Consider the following 27,645-nt stretch of genomic DNA (forward strand, 5'->3'; position numbering starts at 1 on the left):
AAAAAAAAATAATAATAGATGACATAATTGTGCTTGTAAAAATTCATTTTGCAGAATTGATAGTTTTAATGATTATTAATAATATCTAATGTCTGAATAAGTGGAAATTTTATTTTATAATAAAATAAATAATTATCTATAGATCAACTATCAATTTTCGTAGTTAAGACAACACATTAATTGCCAACCTTAAGTTGTCTACAAAGTTATACTGAAGATAGTATTTAAATGAATGGCTTTTCTAAATCCCAAGTTTATATTTTTTTTTTCAATTTAATTAAATATATATATATATTAGGGTGACACAAAAAAAAATGGCTATTTTTTCGAATCTCTTATGAAAATCTGTTAGTTTAAGATGTTTTAAGAAACTTCTCAAAAAATCAGCTTGATGAAAAATTTATAAGATCGCTCACGAATTTTGAAAAAATCAAAAATGATTGAAATTCTTATTTCTTCTTTCTAAATTTTCGAGAAGCTTTATTATTAATATTCAAGGGTCGCTCGAAATGGTCCAAAAGACAGTACTCAGAAACATTCAAAATTCTTGAGCGGTGTTTAAATATTTGGGCTGAAATTTTCAGCGAAGTGATGATTTCACAAATATAAACTATAGCTGCCACGAAAACAAAAAAATTTAGACCAAAAAAATGCGAATTTTGATCATTTCTGATATTTTCGAAATTCGTGAGCGACCTCTTATAAATTTTTATCAAACTGATTTTTGGAGAGGCTTTTTAAAACATTTTAAACAACCCAATTTTCACAAGAGACTCGAAAAAAAAATAGTCGGTTTTTTTGGGTCACCCTAATATATATATGTTTATTAAATAGGATTTCAAATCGTCAATCTTATAAGTCATCTGTATATATATATTATATATATTTTTTTCTATAAAGTTTATCTCTCTCTATCTTTACTGGATTTTTCAAAATTGCTATCAATATTTTTCTTCACAAACTCATTTTCTACTTTTATTATACAAAAATTTTGTGAAGAATTATTAAATATAATAATTTTATTAATCGATTAATTAATTCTTCATCAATTCATAGTATTTTCAAATATATTGTTTATTATTCATGTTATAGATTCATAAAAATTCAATAAAAAAAATGAAAAAAAAAATCTGACTAATTTTCTCAATTCATTTCTGTTTTACTATTAATATTTATTGTTTATAATTTCTATAATAGATAAAACTTTATAATTATAACATTATAGGTTTCTTTAGTTTTAATAATAATCTGCAATAATAACTATCATACAATATATTTATAATAAACATAACAAATATTAATTACATCAATGTGTGTCAGTAATTTTTACAACTTATTATAAATTAACTTAAAGGAAAAAAAATAAATACATTTACAATTAAAATTTAAGTAAACGCGAGTAAATTTAATATTAATTTTAAAATTAAGAAAGAATCAGCTTTATAACAGCTTTCTTTTTATATTATTTATTGTTTCTGTTATTATTGATAATTTCTTTTCAAATTCATTGTTCCCAATAATAGATTATATGTCTAACTCGATATCTATTTGCATTAAATTTTGATATCAATATCAAGTACCATTGTTTCTATTTGATATTTTCATATAAATTAAATATTTTAAAAATTTTTTATCAATATTGTACTCTTATAAATAAATAATTCATGATATTTTTTATTTGTGCAATTTTTTTCAGTATAAAAAATAAAAAACAATTAACATATTATCGGAAAGAATAACTTAAATTTAATGGTAACAAAATTTATACAATTTATCAGTATTAAAAAAATTTTAATTACAAATTAAAATGATAAAAGTTTCAAATAATTGCGTTAAATATTTTAAACTCATATTTAAAAGTTTAAAATACAAAAAAAACTTGCAGTATAATATATAAATATAGTAATTTAAATCACATGTTTTATATATTTTTAATAAAATTTTTTAAGGAAGACGTTAAAACATAAACAGTAAAATAAAATGACAGGTTATAGATCGATTTTAATCATTTTTTGAATATTTGGTTCGGGTCAGTGTTGGTATGAAATAAAAATTCTACCGTTTAAATTTTAAATATAATTTTATAGCAATGGGAAGAATCGTTACATCGCACTTGAACGCTCTTCATGAGCTTTCTTAACGACGGCTAGTTTTGAATGTGGATCGGCAACGGGTAATCCAGTGTAGGGTGCCTCGCTGGTACCATGAAGCATTAACGTCCATTCTTTTATCCATCCATGCTGTGGTGTTTCCGAATTAAATCTTACCTGTATCATATTTAAATAATATATCACAATCAATATCAAGTATTTGAAATCATAAAAAAAAACATTTGTTTCATTAATTGAATAATTAATCAGAATTAAAGAAAAATGGGGTATCGTGAAAATTCTAATTCAAATAAAAATAAATTTAAAAGAGGTATGCTGACGTGCTTAGGAAAAGGCCAGTAACTTCACTCACTGCTTTCCCTACCAAATCCAATTACGGTAAATTACCGCAATTTACCGTAAAATACGGCCATCTACAGCAAATTACGGTAACTTTCGACAAACTGCGGTATTTTACGGCAAAATTGCTGCAATTCACCGTAAACTTTTTGGTAGCATTGCGGTATTATATCGTAAAATATCGCATATTACGGCAAATTTGCCGTAGATTACGGTATTGTTCGGTAAAATACGGTAATTTACCGTAATTCGGATCCGCTAGGGTTTCTATGTAACAAATGCTCAATTAGCATTTGTAAGATAGAAAGGCAGTAAATGAACTTAGTGCCCTTTTTCTAAGCTCGGTAGTATGGCTCAATATTCATGACTTTTTTAAACATATTTTTTTTTATATTTAAATTTTTGAAAAAAATTGTACACAGAAAAAGATTTCTTGTGCAAGAAATTTTTTGTTTTTCATCGATAATACTAACGATTTCTCGGTGCAAGTAAAAATTTTTTTGAGGCGAGTGAATATTTTTTCTGTGTTCGGAAAAAAATGTTTAATTAAATTATTCATTTACGATAAGATTTCTTTTTTACCTCAAGTAACCATGTTCCTTGGGGATATTCACCCCAAGTATGTGTAGTCATAAATGGCCACCTGGTAAATCCATCACGATGATCATCATCATTTACTCGTTTACTCAAAATCATTGACCTGTATTAAAAAACAAATATATATAATCATCCTTTTATGAATAAAAATTGATTCATTGTAGATTAATAATAAATATACTTTTAATTTATTACAGTCAAAAAATCTGTTCTCAAAAAGTAAATTTATTATTTAACCTGATAAATTCTCATGCTAAATGTTGAGTAAATATTTAACCCAATTATAAGTCCAAGTTTACTTAAATTTTTTTTTTTTTTTAAATATATCATTTGATATTTCTGAGCAAATATTTTAACACGTGACTGTCTTTTCTATTCAATTAAAAATTGAGTTCTTAAGTACGTATAAATAAAATATTTTTAATGAACAAGTTTAAAACTATTTAAAAATATTAAAAAAAAAGTTGTATCATATTTTTAAATAGATTTGACCTGTAAAGCTCTACATATATTATTCAACTGGAAAATGCTCCGAAGATTTTTTTTTATAAAAAAAAATTAAATGTGGGTTACAAACTTTAGAATTATATATATAAATATATAAGCTAATATTCCTGAACTTTAAATAACGCATTAGATAATATTATAATAATAATTTTTGAAAAGTCTGTTAGATAAATTTTTCCATTTTTAGAATATAAATAAAGTATGTACCTATTTTGGACACTAAAAATTTTAATAAACTGCACGGAAAAAAGATTCATGCAATACGCGAACACGTGACAGATGTTTCTTATGTAGTCACAGATACTTTAATAAAACTCATCATAATAAAAATATTTTTTATACCCGTCATATATCAAAATAAAGTATAACATCCTTGCAAATGATATAGTGTCCAAAACCGGTGTTTCTACCCTTTTTTGAATTACTTTAAGAATGAAATTAAAAGTGAAAAAGTGTCCAATATTTTATAAAAAAAAAAAATACTAATCACAAAATTACCAAGTCATCATCAATTTTATTTAACTTTTTTTTACGGGTGATAAAATTAATGATGACAATAAATAATAAAAAAAAAGAAATATTACCTGGTTGCCATGGGTGAAGTTAGGAAGAGCTCTAAATCACCCCGTCGCGTACTGTTTACAGTAATTACTGCCTGTACATGCTCAAGATAGTTGACGGCTGATTCAGTACCAGCACACGCGTCAGTTTTTATTTTCAGCTGAATTGAATTATCTTGCGTTATTTTTCTAAATTAAAAAATTTACATGTTTTAGTATTAAATATTTTAAATTAAAATTTTTATTAATTTACATAAAAAAAAAAAAAAATAAAAAAATAAAAGAATCAATGGTTAGAATAATTGATTACTCTAGAGCGTATAGTTGTTTAAAACAAAAAAAATATTTTACTTGAAAACTTGATTTAGCACCAGATTCCCTACTTACTAAAAATAAAATATATCGTGAGGTAAATAAATAAATTATAATTATGCATAGAATAAACAAAATCGGCTGTTCTATAGTTGGATTGTTGGTGACGTATTGATCGTAGTATAAAAACTTTATTTACAGAGTTGCATAAATTTTTGGGTCAATTTTATGAAATCACGCCAAGGTAGATATTTAAATCATCGTCCTCGTTCTAATTGTTTGACTTTTCTCATGTAACTTCTTAAGATTATTAATAATTAATAATTAAAATCATTAAGCTATTTATAGGGGTGGGGGAGGCAAAAAGGGGTACTCAAGGAAATTCTAAGTTTTCGAAGACTAAAATATGCTAAATCTTTTTGTTTGGTTGAAACAAAAAAAATTTCTGAAAGTTGATCAAATTTCATTAAACTAATTTTTTTATGTGTAATATACGTAAAGAAAAATGACATTTCACATCATTGGTGAATACGAAGGCAGAAAATAATTTTTTTTTTGTGGGACAAAGAGGACCCCCTCCAAAAAATGAGAATTTTTTTTTTTAATTGTTTTCATCATTAGAAATGTATTTTTTTTTCTTGACAACTATTTTTGATTTTATAATACTCAAAAAAATTTTTTTAGGTGTAATAAGTTGTTCCCCCTCGATTAGCTTTATTACTAATTGTTATTTAGCGGAAAAAAAAAAAAAAAAAAAAACAATTCTATATTTCTTATGTCATTGTTTTTAACCCAAAAAACGAGTTTTTTGATTTTTTAGGTTACAGATTAATTTGCATTATTTAAAAAATTTTATCAATCAAAAAATAAAATATTATTTTCAAATATTTTGAGTGGCCAAAATTTCCCCACCTATAGTAAATCTGCCGAAAAATGGAATTTTCGGCAGGTTTATTTTACCCCAGGTGTCATGCGTAGGGCTAAAAATGCGTAAATATATTGGATTTACAGTAATTAGACGAAAAAAAAAAAAAAATTTGATTTATAAAATTTTGGGGGTACCCCGTTTTGACTACCCTACCCTTTTTGCCCCCCCCCCCTACTTTTATCTTGTAATTTTCCATCTACTAAGTTATAATTTGGAAATCTATTGTTCATTCAATTGAATTGAAAAATTTCAATCATTTTATAGTAAAAAAAATTTCTTAATTAATCAATTTACTGCTGTTAATTAAATAGAATCCAATTTAAGCTGAATAACTTTTTTCCGAAAATACAATTTATTAATAAAGATTTATATTTATTTTTTGTGCCAATTAAATTTTACTCTCCAAATATAATATTTCACACGTGTCAATAACATGGGGATAGTGACGTAGCATTGACGTCAACAGAATTTATTTAGTCAAGGTCTTGATGTTGTAATGTCGCCATAAAAACATTTATGGGGTGAGTAAAAAGGGTGTAAATTAGTAGAAAAAGTAAACCTTTGCTTGTGATTAATGATATACACCCACACTTAGATAAAAATATACAGACATACGGGCACACAGAAATACATATATATATATATATGTATATTTTTATGTGAGTTTATCAGAGGTGAAATGTCTCTTATAATTTTGCGAAATAGCTTGACTATCTCTGTTTTCATTTTTATCAACTATTAATAAATGCTGTCAATAAAAAAAAAAAAAAAAAAAAAAAAACAACAACAACAACAAACAAACAAAGGCAATCCCTTGATGATACTGACCCTGATAAATACAACCCTGTAATACGAGATGTTAGACAATCTATTTATAACTACAGGGTAACAAAATATGTTCGTTATATTGTGTAAACAAGTATACTAGACAATAAGCTCAACATGATAGAATAATATTACAATTAATAATCAATTTACTTAATTCGTGCATTAATACACGTACTAGGGATGGACAAACGTGATATCTGCGTTTCGGGTACAGTCGACTACCCTTCATAAGCCTGTTCGTAATAAGCCTCTTTCTCTCAATCGGCAATTACTGAGTCAATCAGTTTCCCCACTTAAACATTTTTTGAACTTCGTACCAGACAGCCCTTGATAAGGCTCCGTTTAAATTATCAAAAATTTGAACCAAAATTAGGAAAAAAGACGAACTAATGATGGAAATTTTCTGTCTACGTTTCGTGAAAATTTTAGTACTGTTGGCACTCAGAAAAGCGAGATAACGGCGAATGACAAAACGTGAATATGACGTTTTAGATAAAATGAAATAAAACAAACTTATAACAGGTAGTCGAGATTAAAATTAAATGCAAAGTAGGGGAAAACGGAAATTCCAAGAAAACTTCCCCTACGTCCTCTAGACCAGACTTATGACGGGTAGTCAACTGTATTTATAAACTCTTAAATATTTTAGTACTTATAAAAAGTACAGCTATTTAAAATTTTTTTTTTTTCAATTTTCAATTTATGTGGAACGAAATTTTAAATTCGAAAATTTTTGTAAAAATTTAGTACTTACACTGTAAAAAATTTTTTGAACCCGGTGAAGTGTCAATGTCTCGGTTTGAAAATTACACCAAATTCGGTGTTAAATTTAAGCGGTGTGAATTTAAAATTTTTACATCCCCAAACGTGTAAATGTATAATTCATGATAATTTTCCGTTAACTTTTCAGCATTCCCGTGTTTTTTAGTCTTCCTTGAACTATAGTAACATCCTATAATTTGAATAATGACCTGCGAGCAAAATTCTCAACGGAAGTGCTGACAGGTTAAGAAAATTATTATTATTTAATATCGAAATAAAATTGATGTAGTTATTGATTAAGTTGTTAAAAATATTCAATAATCGTTTGTCGCTCATTAATCATAATTACGAGTAACACGGAACGCTGTAAGAAAAGTAGACTACACCGTGTTAAAATTACACGGATGAAAAATTTACACCGAGAGAATTTTACATCGTTATTTCACACTACACGGCCGTGTAAAGTTCACCAGGTCAATTTTTACACCGAAATTTTTTACAGTGTAAAATCATAATTATAAGTATTTAATACTTATAATTATAAAATACTCTCTCTAATCCATCAACATATAAATCAACATGAGAATATCTCATTATAATTTGTCCATCCACAGAACTATGTATGATAATATTTTAATATATTTTTAATTACATTTTGTTAATTACATCTTGCATACAGATCAAATTTTGAATAGGGAATTAATAATATGCAGGTTAATTAATTTGTCATGTATTTCAACCCAATGTCAAATAACTCATATCACAATTTATTGATCTATTTTGTCTATAATTCGAGGAATTGTTAGCTAATATGTTTTATGAGAAGTATATTCTACTGTCTAGTATGCGTGTAATAAAAAAATTACTAGAACAAACATTAATTTTGTTAACGAATTAATTTTCAAGTGGAATATAAATTACAAAGTTTGAAGTTATAACTGTCGTTATACGCGTCTTACGTACTCTACCGACGTATATTTCGCGTTAAATGTTTTACGATTGTAGTTTGAGGGTTCATAAAATATTTAATTACTTCATAATTAAATAATTTAATAAGCAATAGAATATTTTAATTTCCAACAGCTAATTAAAAAAAAATATAATAACATTTAATAATTAAAAAACATAAATTTGAAAAACGGTTGACCCTGTGAGCCAATCCTAAAACTTCCCGCTGTTTTCGGGCTCAGAATTCTTTGCTAATTATAGAGCTCTTCGAAGTCAAATGAATGTTTGTTCTGTTGTTCAACCAGAAAAAAAATTCAATTAGCTAAAAAAAATTAATTTGTGTCGTACAATATCTTAGGAATGGATCAACTGATTTAGACGTGCTTGGCGGCAATCGAAAGGGCTCATCAAGACAGAACTGATTACATTTTGAGGCAAATAGTTTATGAGTTGTATGGAAAAAATATAAAAAAAAATTTTTTTTAATTTTTATTTTCGTCTTACTCACCCTAGCAGATCCAACTTACGGTAAATTACGGTATGTTGCCGCAAAATACCGCAATTAACTGCAAATTTGCCGTATTTTACGGTGATTTGCAGTAAAATACGGTAATATTCGGTAGAATACCCTAATTTATGACATTCAAAAAAATTACCATAAAATACGGTACTTTATCGTAAATTACGACATTTAATGGTAGAATACCGCAATGTCACCGCTGAATTGCCGTAAAATCCGATATTTTGCCGTAAATTATCGCAACGCTTCTGAATACAGTAAATTACGGTATTTTACGATAATTTACCGTAATTCGGATCCGCTAGGGCATAAACCGGTCGACTTAAAAATCTAATCAGGTCTATCTTTATGAGCCCTTTCGATTGCCGCCAAGCACATCTAAATTGATTAATTCGTTCCAAAGATATCATACGACAAAAATTAATTTTCATAGTAAGAAGTAAAAAATATAATAACATTTAATTATATTAAAGAAAACTTACAAATTTGTTAAAACGGATCCAGCTTGACAGTGATACCTTGGAGGAACTGTTTGCCATTTTTTAGCCAAAGCAACCATAGCACCAGCATCAAGAACACCATAACCGAATAAATGATTAAATTCAAGCCCCACACCATTCATAGTCCAATGAAATCGACCTTTTGCATCGAAAAGAGAATTTCTTTTAGACGTTAATACTGTTAGATGTTGGATATCTCTCCATGTAAGCTGTGGGCTGAAATTCAATTCAAATTTGCATAATTATTGGTCAAGTATTACTTCGACGTCATGCTTTAAGCATTTTATTCTCAACCGAAAATTAAGCTTTTTTAAATGCATACATTTTATTGATTAAAGTATCGAACAAGACTATAAAAAGGCAATTCGTTACTAGTGAAAGAGCTAATTATACCATTACTATGCAAATATTATACTAACTTCGCTTCAAGTGCCAATGCAAATACTCCAGCAGCTTCTGGTGCGGCAGCTGACGTGCCACTATGTGTTGTTGTACATTTTCCATAAAGGTCTGTTGTCGCCTGTAACATGTTTTTAAATAACGTCATTATTTTATTATTATTTTTTATATGTATTTATAAAAGGTAAATCTTAATAATAAATATTAAATTGAGAATTTAAATATAGGCAGTTTATATTGAAATTTTATAATTTAATTTAATATTTAAAAATATGAAATCTTTTATTACAAAACTTTGCATAAATAAAATTAACTTTTCTAAACTTTCAGGAAATTTTAATTTTTAGTAATAGAATTTTTTTTTTATTTCGAACATGCTAAAGTTTTTACTTTTCATTCATATTTAAAGAAAGTAAAGCAACGTTTTATTGTACAAAAATGATAATTACAAACAATTTTTGAAAAAAAAAAAAAAAAAAAAAAAAAAAAAAAAATTGCAACATATTTTCGGGATGGTTCGCTTTGCTCACCCGGTCCCGTTTTACCCGAAATTTCCTTATATTTATAAATACATATAACAATTCTTATCACATATATATGGCGAAACACAAGTTTTCAAGATCATACCCATCAGTATCTTAAAAACGAGCTTTAAAAAACCATTTTGTTCTATATAAAATCAATATACTATTTCTTTCACATCACGCGAGAAAATTCGAACGAGAAACGAATAAAGTATATATTTTGCATTCAACATATTTTAAAAATAATGTTATAAATAAATACAGAAGTATTATAGTGGTACTCGAAAATTTTCCGTCCCTCAGATTACTATTCATGCGAAAATTAGATTTTCAGTTACGTCATGGTATAACTGTTGTCCTGTTAACCGTCGTTCCAATTTACGTATCACACGAAAGCGTTCAATACTGAGAACGTTGAGAAAATAGGATGTATTGGTGCTCTCTATGTCAACATATCTACTCAGTGTAACATTTAATTTGATATTACTGATATCATAATACTATTGAACATCCATTTGTTCTTGTTAAATTAATCGTTAAGTAAATTTCAAAGCCGGCTTTAAAACTAAATCATTTCAACATCAACCGAAACAATTTATTGATTTATTCATTTATTTAAATCACCCGTCAAATAATTTAACTCAATCATTCAGTATAAAGATTTTTTTAAACCCTAGTTTAATCTTTGTCATACAGCAAAAAGCACTTAATATAAATATATATATATATATGTATATATATATATACATAAATACCTTTCATGCATAAATATATATATATATATATATATATATATATATATTTATATATATATATATATATATATATATATATATATATATATATTTATGTATGAAAGGGAGAACCAGCCGAAATAGGGACGCATGAGAAACAATGCGTTTTCTTTCTAACTCGAATTTTATTTTTTACTCATATTATTTTAAATAAAATAAAATAAATTGTCAGTTACCATGAAATAACATTTTTTCGTTTTCAAGTAAAATCAATTGATTCCCAAAATAATAAAAATAAATGTAAATTTGTCGTATCCAATAAAATTTAGAATATAGAAGCTTACTTATACATTAAAGAAAAACATATTATTTGTAATAAAAGTAATGAATAGATGCGGAGAAAAAATAAAATTTCGGAAAAAAAATAAAATTTTCCTAAATAGTCACTGATAATTTAAAGTTTTTTAAAATTCAACTTTAACTGCCTGAAAAAAAAAATGATTTTTGGGAATTTTTTCAAAGAAAACTACTGCATGGAATGTATTAATGTCTTAAGGATATATTTTTCGATGTATAATGAATACAAGATAAAATTTTAGGACCAAAAAATTCGAAATTCAGTGAGTTATTCACAATCTCCCAATGGTAAAAAAAAAAAGTCCTACCACTGCTGCAGGGATAGCGACCCTCACAGTGCATGAAATTAATAAAGCCAAAGAGTTTATTAAACTAGAAAATATTTCCGTACTTAACTCTCGGGCTAAGAAAAAAATCGACATTTAACAAAATGGCGGAGTTTTAAAAAAAAATTTCAAATTTTGCACGAAAATTTGATGATTTTTGGCCTGCCGAAATTACATTTTTTAATTCGATCGAAAAACTGGAGGTTCATGGTACGTAGAAACATGTATAAAAGAAACTGCATTTCAAATCAAATCAAAATTTTGAAAAATGTATTTTCGAGAACCGATAAGCGGCTGCTATTCAAATGGCTATAACTCAAAAAAACTATTCGAGACATGCACTAGAAATTGTACTTTGTTATTTTTGAAGCTATAGACTATCGAAAAATGCAAAAAAAAAAAAACTTGCTCTAGTTACCCTATTAAGCCCGAGCGCTCTCTCCTTTTATTCTGCACATATCTCAAGTTAATTTAATTATTAGAAATATATTTACCACTCCAGTATTTGGATCTTTAGCACCATTACTGAATGTCGATGCGAGTGTACTCGAGCAGCTCTCATCATAATGAGCATTTTGTCCAACATTTATTGCACTATTAATACTAATTGTCCACATACTTGCTGCATAACCATCACAATTGCAATCATCTTCTTCACCACCGTCACCCGACGCCCATACATAAATATTCCCTAATCCTCGACGACCCTAAAAAAAAAATAATAGTAATTTATTTTTCCTTGTCGACTAACGTTCAAATAATAATACATCTAAGTGTTTATTTATCAAATTAAATGTCAACTTTCTCAGCTCTAATAATTTTTTTAATCTACGTTTTGATCAGAAAAGCTATTGACTTTAGTACCAAGACAATAAATAATAAAACGAATTTTTTTTTTATTAATTGAAAGATAAAAAAAAAAGTTGATGATAATTAACTACGCTCAATATTTACTCTGAAAGAAATTCTGAAATTGAAATTACTGCAGGGTTAAACGTTTATATAAAATTCTTATGTAACTGTTTACTTCATACTTCATTAACTCCTCGGACGATAGCTCGCATAGTTGCATTTCTCGGGCCATCTACGGTTTTTCCATCGTCAGTAGGCCCCCATGAAGCGCTGTAGATATCAATAAGATCTGGTTCATGACCCATACTATTTGCTTCAATCAAATCAGTCATGTACGGCTGATCTAGCATACGAATTCCAGCAACTTTAGAATCATACGCTACCCCAACTCCACAAACCCCATTATCACGCGCTGCAGCCACTTCTCCAGCACATCTTGTTCCATGACTGAAATATATAAACTTTCTTTATCAAAAGTTTTTTATAAGAATAAATTTAAAATTTATAACTTTTAACATCTTTTAAAAAACTTTTGTGTGAATAATACGTTCATTAGTGAGTAAGTGGATATCGATCTAACTCTTCTTAAAACGTTTTAACTTTACGAATTTACAAGTAGAATTTTTAAGCCAAGTATCGTTAAATTTATCCAATAAAAATATATCGTGTAACAATGAAACTTAAATAGATACATATATTTATGCATTGGTAAAGAGCAAAAATGTATTTACCTATTGAACCAGTCATCTGTATATCGAGGATATGGATAAGGATCATTACTACTAAAATCGTACGATGCTTCTGCATTCTGCAACATAAAAAATAACGGCATTCTTTATCAGAATATTAAAAAATGTTATTCGATAACTGCAATGAAAAACGAATTTATAAGGATTATTCATTTTTGTCGACTAAATCTACTCTTTTATTGCATTCTTAAACGCGGTGCGTCGAGTCATGTTTTACTCTCGCATAAAAACTTTTCACTGAGTCACTCACATTAAATCATACCTCAGTTCATTTAAATGGCTTAGTAAAAATACTAGTATAAAAACGACATGCTAATTAACAAGCTTGTTGCTCTTTCAAGTCAATTAAATTTAATATTAATTTATTATTTTTCAATGGGAGTAGTTTTTTTTACTGAAAATAATCAAATTAAATTCCATTGTCGACATTTTTAGTGTTAAATTATAACAAATAAATTTAAAATACGTCACGGAGAGAAAAATATTGTAATGTCTATTGTATCCGAATCGTTATTACATTTCAATCACTAAATTTTTAACTGTAACTGTCTCAATATATGACTTTAATACCAACTGTCTTATGAGTGCAGTATATGGAGACTACACTGAAAAATTTCCAACAAATTTTACTATGGGCGTATTGTAACACCGGACCATAAGAAAACTGGCACAAAATATACAAGTGTCCCATAGTAAACGGTATGCGCAGACGACACGATTGGGAATAATGCGCATACGTTTACTATGGGACGCTTGTAAATTTTGTTCCAGTTTTCTTATGGTCCGGGGTTACAATACGCCCATAGTAAAATTTGTTGGAAATTTTTCACAGTGTATAGGATATTTAGTTTTCATAGTGTAGTATTTTAACACTCATTAAATGTTCCATGATTAAGGCTGTAAGCAAAACTATATTGTTTTACAGTCACTTGAAACAGATTTCACGGTGTATTAAATATCTAAACTGTAAAAAATTTTTAGTGTGAAAATGGTCCTCGAGGACTTTACACGGTGTCCTTTGTATGAATTGACAGAGTGAATCATCAAGAGATGTATTTTAAAACGGTGTGTTATCTTTCACACCTTTCGGTGTTAGTAGCTTCAAGTTCATACGTTGTCCGATCATAAGATCTGTAGTTAAAAACTACCCAACACCTGTTTTTATTATTAAAATGCATAATGTATATACAATACGTGTATAAACCTTCACCATTTATATTTATACGATCATTATAAGGTATTTTATGGTTCGAAATTGATAAATTAATGATTCTATTAACATAAGTATTTAACATTTACACCATTGGTGGTGCAATTATTCTAATTAACACTGTTAAAAATTGAACACTGTGCGTCGTGCGACTTTCACACCGACAGGGTTGAAAATTTTAACACCAAACCATTCACACTACACCGTGAACTTTTACACTGTAAATTTTTTACAGTGTATAAATTGCTTAGGGTGTTTTAATGTTATTTAGCATATGTGTTAATTTCAACAACACACTCGGTCTTAGAGTAATATTAACAATTACATATTAAATGGTAACCGTTACCATCTTGCGTTAATAATTTTAACAATCTGACGCAGCTGCGACAAGTCGTTTTTAATATACCAACTAAGATAGTAAAGATTACTATACTAATAGTAAAAATGATTATATAGTATAACCCTGATTAAGAAAAAATATTTGGAATGATTTAAAACAATTTTAAATGATTTAAGAAAATTTAATCAGGGAAGAGAGCCTATTGTATTTACATTATAGTTTTTATTATATTAACGTCATAGCAGATCTTATGTTACGATAGTGAATATTACAAATTTTTATTCTCCGTGGACCTGTAACTTATTTATTCACAAGGTTAATTGTCATTCTTATCTCCTTGGCTTATCTTATTATATTTTTTGTTACTCTCTACCCTCTGTATCAAGTGCTAGCAAAAAACTTTGACGGTGTAGTGGTAAAAAAATGCTGATTTAATTTAAATTATAACTATCATCAATATAATAACTTTAAAAAACATATTTAAAATAATAATAGAAAATTTTTGAGCTCTAATATCTGAATAAAGTTACTACTATACTTAAATATTGGGTAAATATGATTTTAAATTAAACCAAAAAAAGTAAAATTAATATTCACTCTTCGATATTTTAACAGAGGTTATCAGATATTTTCGGCTGGGTTTTTTTCGGAAACGAAATTTTTCTGAAGAAAAACTCGGCCAAAGTTTTCATTTACTGTACAAGTGCAACAAAGATAGTACCGTTCGTGGACTTGAGTGTAATAAAGAAAAAAGTGCGAATCCTTGTTAATATATAATCACTACTACATGAGTTTTAATAATTACAATAAAAAATATATATATATATATATATTTATAAAACTGTAATTTTCCGTCTTTTTTTGTACTATATTTGCGTCATTTGAATTCTACACTGACGTAAACAAAGATTTTTATTGCAACGTATCTTTATAAAAAAATTCCATCAACTATTCTACCAGAAGAGTCTAAAAGTACTCTGAATAACAAAAAAAGTTGTTTAACTGATTTATTTTTTTTATTAACTTAAAGTTTAAAAAAAAAGTAATTCAGAAACTCCGAGTAAATAGAATTCATTTATTTCCATATAGAGTAACACATGAATATGAATACGAAATACATTACTCTGTGCTGCGTGAATACAACACATTGCGTGAATAAAAAATAGATAGATAATAAATTTTTCATTGTTATAAGGTCAAGAGTGTCATGACTAATACTGATGTAGACAAGGTATTAACTTTGATATCGCACTACCCACACAATTTACAGGCTGCAATCATCTCGGAAGTTAATAGTAATCTTCTATAGGTTCGTTATCTCTTATATTTATCTACATATACATATATACTTTCTCTTGTAATTGTTCTCGAGTAACGAAGAACAAAATGACCGTCGGGGTTGTCTTTAATTTGAATTTTATGAAAATTATTATATAAAATTAATGTAAATTTTAATAATACAAAAATGAACACCCACGATTGATATAATCTTTATCTAAAAAGGATGTTATAATACTCAGTGACGTCAATGTATATATAATATTAAATATATGAATACAATTTGAAGCATTATATACAGTCAGGCAGTTATTGATTAAATGACAAAAATGAAAGCGTCTAAGTACTTACGTAATTAAATTTTAAATCTGGATGCATATAATCAACACCTGAAACGAACAAAGAATGAAAACAAATTAAAAAATAAAACTCATAATAAATTATTGCCATTTCGGCTGCTAGACCCCATTAGTATACCTCCGAAAAAGTACAATTTCAAGTTTTCTGAGCACGTAATGTCGTAAAAAATGTTTGTAAAAAAAAGTGAGGAGGTGTACTAATGATCCCGTCGATTTGTTTTGTAGTATTAGTTTGCAAAGAGTGTCGTTGGTTTATAAAAACAGTAATAGTAATAAATAATCTGTAGTGGATGACTCACCGTCGTCCATTATAGCAGTCGTAACATTTTTTCCGGTAACACCCTGAGCCCATGCTACCTCGACGTTAAGGTCAAGTCTAGGTTTTCCCCCATTTTGTCCAGTGTTTTTAAGATACCATTGGTATTGAAAGTATGGGTCCGTTGGATCCTGGCTTGCTTGCTCCTTAATTAACTTTCTGTCGTATGATGGCACGAGATTATCCACACTTAAAGGACGATATCCCCTTTTTACTCGTTTGAAACCCATCTGCTGTACTGCTGTGTGAACCTAATATAAATTTATTATGTTGTTTTAGTTATTAGGATTGACGAACATTAATATTTATTATTATCTGTACTCTCTAAAAACGAATTAATGAAAATCATGTGGCAATCACTATTTGGCAGTGAATAGTAACTTGTTGCCAGTGAAAAATATACCACTACTAGAAATTTGAATAGCGCGCTACGCGCGCACGTAAATTTCAACCAATACTGAATCGTGGCCCGTTTTTTGCGAATTTCGACCTTTGACTAACTTCAAGACTTTCATCTATTTTATAATATAAGAAGATTTAAATTAATGACATATAATAATTTTTACTAGTAAACAGTGAATAGTCACTATTTTCACTATTTCGTATTTAAGAGAGCATACTCATAATAAAATTGTTAAAATGTTACATTAATATTATTCGCTATTAAATTTTGTCTGTGTTGTTATATAATCATTAGATTTTTAATTTTTACGAGTATGTATGTATATGTTTTTTTTTTTTTTTTTTTTTTTAACAATAGCACGAAAACGTTAAACAAGTAATAAAAGTGAAATCTGAACAAAAACAATTATTAAATATATAGAAGAAGCTCTAGTTTTTCGAGGCCTATAAAAATATTTTTTGTGGTTTTCCATTAATTTTTTTTTATTTCAAGAGCTTATTTATGTAAGTATTCTCTTCTCGACAACAATAGAAATAAAATAATAAAAAAAAATCTCAGACTCTGCATGAAAATTCACTTTCATAATGATGTTGACAAAATAAAAAAAAAAAGTCACATGACCTTGACAGGTCGATAATAAAGCCCAAGCTTTCCGCTTCGCGCTTAAGGTGCGTTATTAATTCAAAGTTTGAAAAGTGAAAAAAAAAATTAATATATCATGTGCAGGATGATTTTGTGACAATGATAGAGAGTTTTTAAATTTATAATATACAATATTACATTATATTTTTTCTTTGTGTTGCTTTCTTTTTATTTTTTATTTTTTTTTTTGTCATCTATACTAAAATAAGCGATTGAAAAAAATTGAAGTATTCTTATGGGCTTTTAAAAAAAGAAGCTACAAATAATGTAATATTATATTATATATTAAATAAATTCCTTTGTTAAATGATACACGGAAAAAAAAGTATTTTTCCTCCCGGAATTCAAAGTATTATCGATCCAGTACTCCTATAGTAAGTAAACGTATTCTTACTGCAAGAAACCTGGTATAATGCCTACAGCAATACCGAGTTTTCTTGTGGGACTATAACTTTATACTATTTTACTATAGCAAATGCAGTGGTGTCTCCAGCGCTTACATACTTATCCTATAGCAATTTTTGTTTCCCGCATTTTTATCTCATGTTGTCATGAGATAGAAATAAGAGTGAAAGTGACAACAAATTAAAATAATGCGTGCAATTCTTTTTTACAATTATTCAATTATTAACTAGTATTTATTCGTTTTTCGTCTCAATTGTTGGCAGTGCGCCTGTTATAATAAAAACTTCTCCTATTTACATGCATTCATGCATGTCAATAAAGTAGGGTTAAGTTTATTTTATTTTAATTGTGGTTTTATGCCTGCAGCAATACCGAGTTTTGCTACAGTCAGAATACGTATTGCTCTGTGAAATAAACTTTGGTATTCTTACCACAAGAGTACCAAAATTAAAAATTAACAGTATATTGTGTAACAAGTGATGAAACAAGACGATTTCGGGTAAGGATAAAGTTGACTGCCCGAGCCAAAGGCAAAGGCTAACATCACTCGCAGTCTGAAATCGTGTTTTATTCCATGCCAGACACTATATTTTTCATATTACCTCCATTGATATTTGGAGTTCTAATGTTCGGAACTAGTCAAAACAAGCTAGTTTTTCACGTAAAAATGTAATACAGCCGGACCTCGTTATAAGACTATCATTCTGTCTTTTTTATAAACCAGGTATCGCAATAGTCTGAGAGAGAAACTTATAGTCTTATAACGAGGTCCAACTGTACTGTATTTTAAATATACAGACTTAAGTAATTTAACAAAAAAAAAACATTAGCTTTTTATTCAATTAATAATATTTTCTATAGGAACTTATTTTTTTTTTTATTCAATTATCCAAACACAACTTTTAGTTTGGCTGGTTAATATACAATGATATGAATATTTAGAGGTTTATAATAAACAAATGCGATTCTGACAGAGATGCAATGGAGTCAGAAACTTGTTTACCCGGAAGAAATTAATAAGTTTATTCCCTTGAGAAGAACTTAATCAGTTTCTACCCACTAAATCGCATTGGTCTAAAATTAGCTTGTTTTGATTGGGAAGTTCGGCATTGAAACGTATTTTCAATACAGGTAATATGACAATAAATTTAATATGAATAGAGATTTTAAATACATAAGCTCAGAACTATGTAATGTTTCCATTTTATGTATGAAAATTAATTATAATATTATAATATACGGTATTATCCGATAAACTTTGTTGTAGACTGTACATAATTATGTGTTATTAATAGCTTGTATTACACATAATTTTATAATACAGTTTGCTATCATTTTTTTTTTGTAAAACAAAATTCGATTGTAATACGAACAGATACAAACAAAGTTTATGGTATTTCAATATAACATTTCAGGAGGAAAAGTTTTCGAAACTAGATTATGAAGTTTCCAAGTAACAAAACTACTTACCAAAGGATCTATCTTAAGCCGTCTTGTATGAGGTACGGATCTTTTAGTTCTTGCATGCGGTAGAGCATTGTGAACGAAATGATAATCTGTCTGGCTGCCCAAAACCTATTACAGGGAAAAAAAAATTAAATATATTTTATTAAACATAAATGTTTCAAATATTTCTCACCCTATACAGAATAAATTTCATAGATCCCTGTTTTTTTTTTTTTTTTTTTTTTTTTTTTTTTTTTTTTTTCAAATCACAACTCGATGTAAAATATAAATAAAAATATACGAGGGAAGTCGGGGCACGACGGCCTCCCTACGCCGTAAATCATTTTTTATGATTTTTGAGCATTGGGTACAAATTGATTTGATCGATATCAAACAAATTCACCATAATTTTCCTATAGTTTACAAAACAAAATTTTTCCCGGTCACGATGACCCTCCCACTTCCGAAAAATGATAAAAAAAAAAATTCGTAAACATTTTTTTTTTAAATTCTGTTTAGCCTTTCTTTAAAATATTGTTTGTTAAAAATCTTAAATTTTTTTTTTTAATCTTAAAAGTTTAATTTCTTAAATTATGATATTTTTCAAGAAAATCGGAGGTTTTATCTCATAATTAGTGAAAGAAACCCAGAGAATGGGGCTGGATCTACATATGCGATCTATATCCGCGACTATGTACTTGATGATGCATAAATAAATTATTGAAATGCCATTTTCTGATAACTCTAGATTGAATTTCTCAAGTTATGATATTTTTATAACCCATACAAAGAAAAAAAGAATCGGCCCATTACTGGGTCGTGAATGGCTGCCAATTTTCAAGCATCGGCCAAAGATCGGCTAAATATCGGATGATAACGGTATGCCAAGCATTGGCGAGTCGCAATCTATGGCCAATTATGACAGCCAATCATTGGCCAAAGCTTGGAATCAAGAGCACTCGATCAAACCGTTGGCCAACGAACGGCGGTTAATTGGGCGCCATTTTTATAAGCAAAAAGACGGTTGCCAATGATTCACCATGCAGGGGCCAGTGTAGTTAGACATTTATTGGCCAATCATTGCAAACCGGGCATCGGCCGATCTATGGGAAAATTTCGAAGCTCGGCGATTTTGTATGGGAATCAAAGTGTTTTGAACAATAATTGAGGAGTCATGTTTCCAAAAAAGACAAAATTGGGTCCGTAGCATTTCCGTGACAATTTCTGTGAATATGTCGCATTATCGATAATAAAGTGGATATTTTTTTTCAAAATTTTTCAGGGGTCTGTTGTGCTCCACGTATTGTGTATCGCTCAAACTTGATAAATATATGTCAAACTCAAAAAAATATAACGATGATAAAAAAAAACTTTTTTCTTTTAAAATTTTTTAAAGAGTCCATCATGCCCCAGGGGTCTATTGTGCCCCGATCTCTGCTATATGGAATGCAATGTATAGATATTGATTTTCATCAGCAAAAAAAATATATGTAATAAATTAAAAAACTGTGTTACAAAAATGTTTTTTGATAAAAAATTCTTGAGCGATTCTCATCCCTATTTGCGTGTATCAACTTGTTATTGATTTCTGTCACGACTTTTTTTCTCTCCTACGCAACACAATCTAATCACCAAGAACACATACTTCAAAATTACTTCAACTAGATAAATAAAAATTTATTCCCTCTTTAATGGAAAAAAATCTATAAAATATCTCATGAATTCACGCGATAATTAAATAAAATATTTACTGTCCCTTATTATTCATACCTTGATGACATTTTATAATTATCATATACATAATAAATGTCGTAATATAATGTTATGTAACTTGACAGAATTTGATTATTAATCAACCAATAGGCGGAGAAATTAAAAAAAAAAAAAAAAAAAATTTCATTAAAAACCATTGCGTGAAAATAAATTAGATACTGTCCCTCTAATTCATCTTTATGGTTCCTTTAATTTATTGAAACCACTCCGTTAATTTTTTCTCTGTGTAGGTCGAGTTAAAAATATCTACATACATTTAAATTTTAAATAAATCAAAGGTATAACATTGATATATTTGATGTGCTGTTTTTTGAATCAATATAAAAATAAAACGTAGATGGTATAAAATAAATGTAATATATGTAAATGTATATGTTAAAGAAAAAAATCTGCTATATATTTGACGTCAGTAATAAAAGGTCGTCTATAATACTTTTTAAATTTCTATACAGGGATCTCTTTAAGCCGGATTTATTTTTTTTTTACTATGCTATTCTGTTCTATATTTATTTTATCAATCCATAAAATATATTATGTTGACAGATATATGTTTGTCATATATTTTTGGAAATAAAATTAATTTTATTAGTAATTATCTTTAGCAAATAAAGGTCACTGACCCCGACAAACATGTTTAAAGATATAAACCCGCATGTGTACTGACATTAACACCTGATACTTCAGACGATTGAGTATATTAAGTTATGTGACGCGACGCAACTGTACTCTTACCTCTAAGAGAGTTAACTCTTTCCGTAAAAGCTCAACTTTCAAATTAATAATTACGGTTATTTTGAGAAAATAATTAATGCTCAAGATTTTGAAGAATTTATTATTCTATACAAGATTTATTACTTCATAAAAGTACATATTGATCATTTACTTATGATAATGAAGTTAACCAACGTCCAATAATTTTTTTTTTTTTTTAAACAATAAATTATAAAAATAATAAAAAATTTGAAAAAATTGCACGTATAGTTTTATAAATTTTCTACAAGTGCATATTTTTAGTTTTTGTTTTTTTGCAACTGATTTTTAAAAAAAAAATCCGAAAATTCTAAATTGTCTGTTAACTTGAGGATCATCTGGTCAATATAAAAAAAAAAAAAAAAAAAAAAAAAAAAAACATGTTATGGGTACAATGAGTGAACATCTCATTCCATTTATTTTTTGCACTGTAAATAATTTTATAATAGTAAAAAATAATTTAAAAAAAATTACTAAGCTTCTTAAATATTTCTACACGAGATCTGATCTTCAGTTGCAATTTATAGCGAAACTATTGATCTTACATAAAAAAGTATTTTTTCTTTTTTATAAATCACGAAAAAAACTACAAAATTTGTGAAAACATTTTTCCTATAAACTCAAGTGTTCAAAAGATTTCATGATTTTTTTTTGTTTTTTAATAAAATGTGAAAAATTTTGTAATCTTTGAACTGCAATAAATTTTTTTCTCAAAGCATTGATTTTAATACATCAGAATATTCGTGCGAAATGAACTATTAAATATTAAAATAATTTACTGCAAATTATTTTTTGTTATAAAAGTGTAAATTCAATTGTCAGGAAAATATAAAAAATGAATTTTAAATTATACGATTATTTTTCAACTGAATAACCAATAGAATTATTTGTCAGTCAATCTCCAATTTAAGTTTGCGACTTGTCAAGATAAATATATATCTTCTTGAATTGATTACTCAACTTTATTCAAACCACAAATCGTTAACGCTAAATTACCTTCAATTCCAATAAATAATTATTTCTCCCGGTTAAATATTTTCCGAGTGAAATTGTATTTGGATTTTAAAATGGATTATATTGTAACCGTCAATTCATTTTTCTATAAAATAGAAATGATCATTGATAAATTATATCCCCTTTAATTTATTCTTTTGATCCCTTGCCTTTATCATATTTATTTATCAATTTTAAAAAATAATCTTTAATATATGAAACTGCATTAATTACGATATCTCTCTTTAGTATTTCGATATATTCTTTATTTTAATTAAACATAAATTGATATCACTGAATAAAAAAAACTTAAATAGATAAGAAAACACATAAATTTATAACGAAGTAATAACCGATAATTGAAGTTTGTGAAAATTGCATAGATAATTCGAGTTCCTCCGTAATGTTCAATTAATTATAGCGATCAGGAGGAAATTTTCCAGCAGGTGCAAATTGCTATCAATAAATACAGTTTAAGATAAAGTTAAAGCTGATATAACCATTAAATTCTGTAGCGCTTCTCTGTGTAAATTAACACAAATACTTTGAATTTATCGTCGGTTGAGTATCAAAGTTTATTTAATGTTTGCTTCATTTTAAACAACAAACAAATTGAAATTTTGTGTAAAATACCGTCATACTTATATGATTATAGATTCCCGTGATATTTTACCACGTAAATAACCTTAACTTTATTCAATAATAGTTTTCAAAATTAGTTGAAACCTTTTTTAGTAGATTTCATAGGAATGTATCTATTACATTTGTCCTTATAGTAGAATTCTCACAAAATTTCGCCATAGTCTATCATGGTTTATCGAGCAGTTTCTAAATATACCATTGGTTCAAAAGTTTATATAAGAATGTAATATAACGCGCCGTTTTTGCGATGACAGCACACAATTGTAAGCAGATATTATGAAACTTGGTACACTTATTCTATAAACGAACATCTCAGTAAAGTTCGAACATAAAAAAAATCGATCCACTAGTTTAAAAATGATGGTAATTTGAAATTTTTGAATCAACGAAAAATGCTACTTCTGCCGCTTTTTTCTTCAATAACTTTTTAACGGAAACATGTAGCTTTATTGGGTAAAAAAGACGGAAATCATGATGTCTATGTTATGTTTAAAAATTCATTATTCTATCTTTAGCGGTTTTGGATCTGAAAATTCATTAAAAGTGTCAATAAGAATTGATTCTTAACTCGATTTTATCAAAAAGATGTTTTGAGGAATAAGGAACACTTTTGCGTGTGTTAGTGACTCATTTTATTGAACCAATTCAATTTTATCATTAAACTTCAAAAATAAATAAATAATGAGAAGTTTACTTCTATTTTTGATCCTGACATACTTTTTTTTTGTCTCCTATATTTAGTTTGATTAAAAATTCATTTAAGTTAAAAGGAAATCAAACATTCTTTAATCAGTCTAATTAACTAATAAACATTTGAATCGTATCTTTATTGAGAAGATCAAATAATCAGTTTTTGACGTGATTTTGTAGTAAAAAAAGTTTTCAAGGTTTGGTTAAAAGACAACTTCTTTTAGTACTTTGACTATAGTGTCTAGAATTTCGTTGAAAAAAATAACAGATATCATGGGAACAATCGAGATTTTGGAGCAGTAATTTTTTTTAAAAATGCTCCTATGATAGCTAAAAAAACGATTAACCAAAAGTTAATTATTGCTGTAGTTATTCTATCCGTTTTATAGATTAGATCAATATATGTCTTTTTAATTTTGAAATGACTTTTAAATTGGATAATAAAAATTCGATTACTCATTATTGTGTTGATTTAAAGGCTAAAAAAAAATTGGAAACATGACTTTATTGTGGTAATCCTATTGCAGATGATGGCGAAAGTAATCACGATAAAAATTAACTTTTGGGTTATCGAAATCGGTTTATTAGTTTTTGAATTATTGCGTGTGGTTACGAAAAAAGTAGTCTTTTAGAATTTGATTTATTCTTTACAATAATAATTACTTTTTATCTAACTTTTGTAATATTATTAAAAATACTGAAAACAAAAAAAAAATTACCTCAAATGTTTTTTTTTGTTTTTTGACCTCAAATAAAAAATTCAAAAAATGCATTTCTCTCCGACTGAGTATTTTAATATTCCTTACATTAAAAATTTTTTAAAAGTTATTACAAATATTTATTTTCAAATTCTTATTTTTTGTGCGAAGAAAACAAAAAACATTTTTTTTTTTTTAAACGAAGTTTTAACATTGAAACAAAAATCTATTTATTTAAATGTTTTTAATCAAATACTATCTCGAAATATATATGTATATATATCTTTATAAAACTGCGGTATATTTGAGAACTTCCATTTAGTAACTCAAAAAACTTGATAACTTTCTTGTATTCGTTTATTAAAATCATATTGATCCTTGAAATTATTTTCAGCATCATCTCAATTTAAATCTATCTCAATTTATGATTGTAGAAATAATCAATCATAAAACAAACAAAAAATATCAGGCACTGATATCAATAAAATATTAAATGAAACTAAAATAAATATTAAAAAATTATTAACGTTCTCTTATCAATATGATCATAAATAAAAATAAAATTATTGAAATATCAACCGACAGATGGCAATAAATTATTTGTTCAACGCCTTATATATATTGGCTCATTTAATCATATAAACTATTACTCATGATTTACCGTTGCTTAAAAAAATAAAAAGTGTCAACAAAGAGCATATTTCATGACCCTCGCTGTGATAAAAAAAAAAAAAACATTACCAAGTATTATTTATTTATACTATAAGTTATTACTTATGTATAGACAAGTATTCATCCAAAGTTTCAGAACTTCATAAATATATAATGGACCTATCATTCAATTTGATGTACATTTGGTGTTTAATTTTGCTAATAAATTACATTTCAAACGTTATATATATTAATAATAATAATAACAACAATAATAATAATAATAATAATAATAATAATAATAACAATATCGATTTACTTTATTTCAACAAAACTAGAAGTCAATTATATTATAAAATACAACTTCATCTCCGTTTTATTATTAGATCCTTATATTAGATATTATAATTCGTGACAATTTTTTTTTTTTAATGTGACCATTGAGAATTTTCAAGTCTTATAAATTAATAAAGTTTTTAATTAAAAAAAAAAATATAAATAAACTTTAATAATTAAAAAAGTGAATGAAATAAAATAAATTAAAGAAAAAGTTTATTCAGACAACATTTTCAAAAGAATATTTTTTTTTTTATGCGTATAATATCTCAGTAAATTCACGATGGTAGTAAAAGTAAATCTTAACCGACGTAATGAAAGCCATAATCTAAAATTGGTTCCAAGCTGGGTCATTACATTTTATCATCGTTATTTTCTCTAAGTATTTGTGATTTTCATATCATAAAATAAACTGTACTCCAGATTCTTAACAAAAATTACCTCCTATTACGCTTAGCGTAGTTGTCTATGGTCATTGACAAACATTCCTTACGTAAAAACAAAAATGCTGTACATACTAAATTTCATTTTTAATAAAAAAAAATAAATAACTAATTATTATTTAACTTATGTAAGATTTAAAAAAATGGTTTTGATTGAGACAACTACGGTAATACCATTCATATTTACAATAACGAGATTACGTGATTTTCTCGGAGTACAAATGAAATTGCATAACATCGTCAGTACAAAAATAGTACAAGTGAGATGTACAAGATCTGATTGACATTTTTATAAGAAAAAAGAAAAAGAATTATTCATTTCAATTTCCAATAATTAGTTTTCATTTCCAATAAATAAAACCCTTCATCCAGTCTATTGTTTTCCGTTTCACTAGTTTTCAAGTTCATTTATTTTATTTCAAATCAATAGTATTTTTTTGAAATTTCAGTAAAAAAGAAAAAAAAAATTTAATTTAAAGAAAAAAAAAGTTTAATTAAAAAAGTTTCTTACTGAATAGTGTAAAAGTATAACCATGTTTATAACAGCTGTGTTTGTCTAAACCGTAACTACGGAAACTCTCTCACTCCAATGTACATACATATGTAATTAACGTGAAATTACAAAGAAAAAAAAAAACATGAAAATGAATAAAAATAATTTTATAAAAAACTTACCGGACCAAGATTAAGAAATCCATTTCGCTGAGCCACCTGATCAGCGATATCTCTAACGAGGGGTTGTTTCATCTTTACCAAAAAAGCATTTGTAAATACCTCTGGTTTAGCATTTACCGATTGCGAACCGATAATCACCAAAGCAAAAATAGTAATTAAATTGAAATAATGACAAACTTTTTTATATTTATTTCTGTCACCACGCATTTTATAATTATCATCATACTCATTTAAATAATAACCTGAGGACTTTTGTTTATAAAACGGTGATAAATTATTTATTTTATTCTTCCTCAGAGGATCAATAAACTTGTTATTAATTATACTTGATGAATGATACAGAGCAAGGTCAGTGGTAACACAAGTGTCATCGTGAATCGCGTCGAAATAGACGCGTGTTTTCTTCATGCTCGTTCAAATCTGACTGCTGGTGTATCTTGGATTCTCTGACAGTCGGTAACAAGCTTGCCAACCCTCTACACTCTGTGTTTGTATATTTGTATTTGTATTTGTATTTGAGATAGTACTGGTGGTGCTGGTGCTGCTACTGCTGATGTTGATGCTGATTTAACTTGTGTGGTGGTTTTCAGCAACGAGACATACGCCATCACACACTTTAAACACTACTACTATTGTAACTATTTAGTGATATATATTTAACACTACGACAACTATAATAACGACAACACCACCCCCGAGGCTATGCTTGAACTGTACCTAGGGTTGTAGTCGGACTAGAATC

The 27,645-nt window shown here is 27.3% G+C and overlaps 1 protein-coding gene across 1 annotated transcript; it reads right to left on the minus strand.

The window, feature by feature from the left end:
* Window positions 1-1,988: 1,988 nt before the first annotated feature.
* LOC103573332 (neuroendocrine convertase 2) lies at window positions 1,989-27,310 on the minus strand. The gene is made up of 12 exons (XM_008552366.3): window positions 26,904-27,310; window positions 19,277-19,381; window positions 16,340-16,607; window positions 16,033-16,070; window positions 12,836-12,912; window positions 12,287-12,551; window positions 11,747-11,959; window positions 9,332-9,432; window positions 8,895-9,128; window positions 4,139-4,303; window positions 3,033-3,150; window positions 1,989-2,267 (listed from the first exon to the last, which is right to left on the minus strand). Exons 1-12 carry the CDS (start codon window positions 27,108-27,110, stop codon window positions 2,103-2,105), a joined length of 1,956 nt encoding a protein of 651 aa, XP_008550588.2. The 5' UTR covers window positions 27,111-27,310; the 3' UTR covers window positions 1,989-2,102.
* Window positions 27,311-27,645: the final 335 nt, after the last annotated feature.

This window comes from Microplitis demolitor, chromosome 8 (genome assembly GCF_026212275.2).
Source record: "Microplitis demolitor isolate Queensland-Clemson2020A chromosome 8, iyMicDemo2.1a, whole genome shotgun sequence".
Classification (NCBI taxonomy): Eukaryota; Metazoa; Arthropoda; class Insecta; order Hymenoptera; family Braconidae; genus Microplitis; species Microplitis demolitor.

Excerpts from the sequence above, each read along its gene's own strand:
- LOC103573332 (XM_008552366.3), bottom strand. The coding sequence starts at position 27,110 with ATGCGTGGTGACAGAAATAAATATAAAAAAGTTTGTCATTATTTCAAT. Across the intron at positions 4,304-8,894 it reads GGATCCGTTTTAACAAATTT|AAAAATAACGCAAGATAATT; the intron begins GTAAGTTTTCTT and ends TTTTTAATTTAG. Across the intron at positions 2,268-3,032 it reads AAGGAACATGGTTACTTGAG|GTAAGATTTAATTCGGAAAC; the intron begins GTAAAAAAGAAA and ends AATATGATACAG.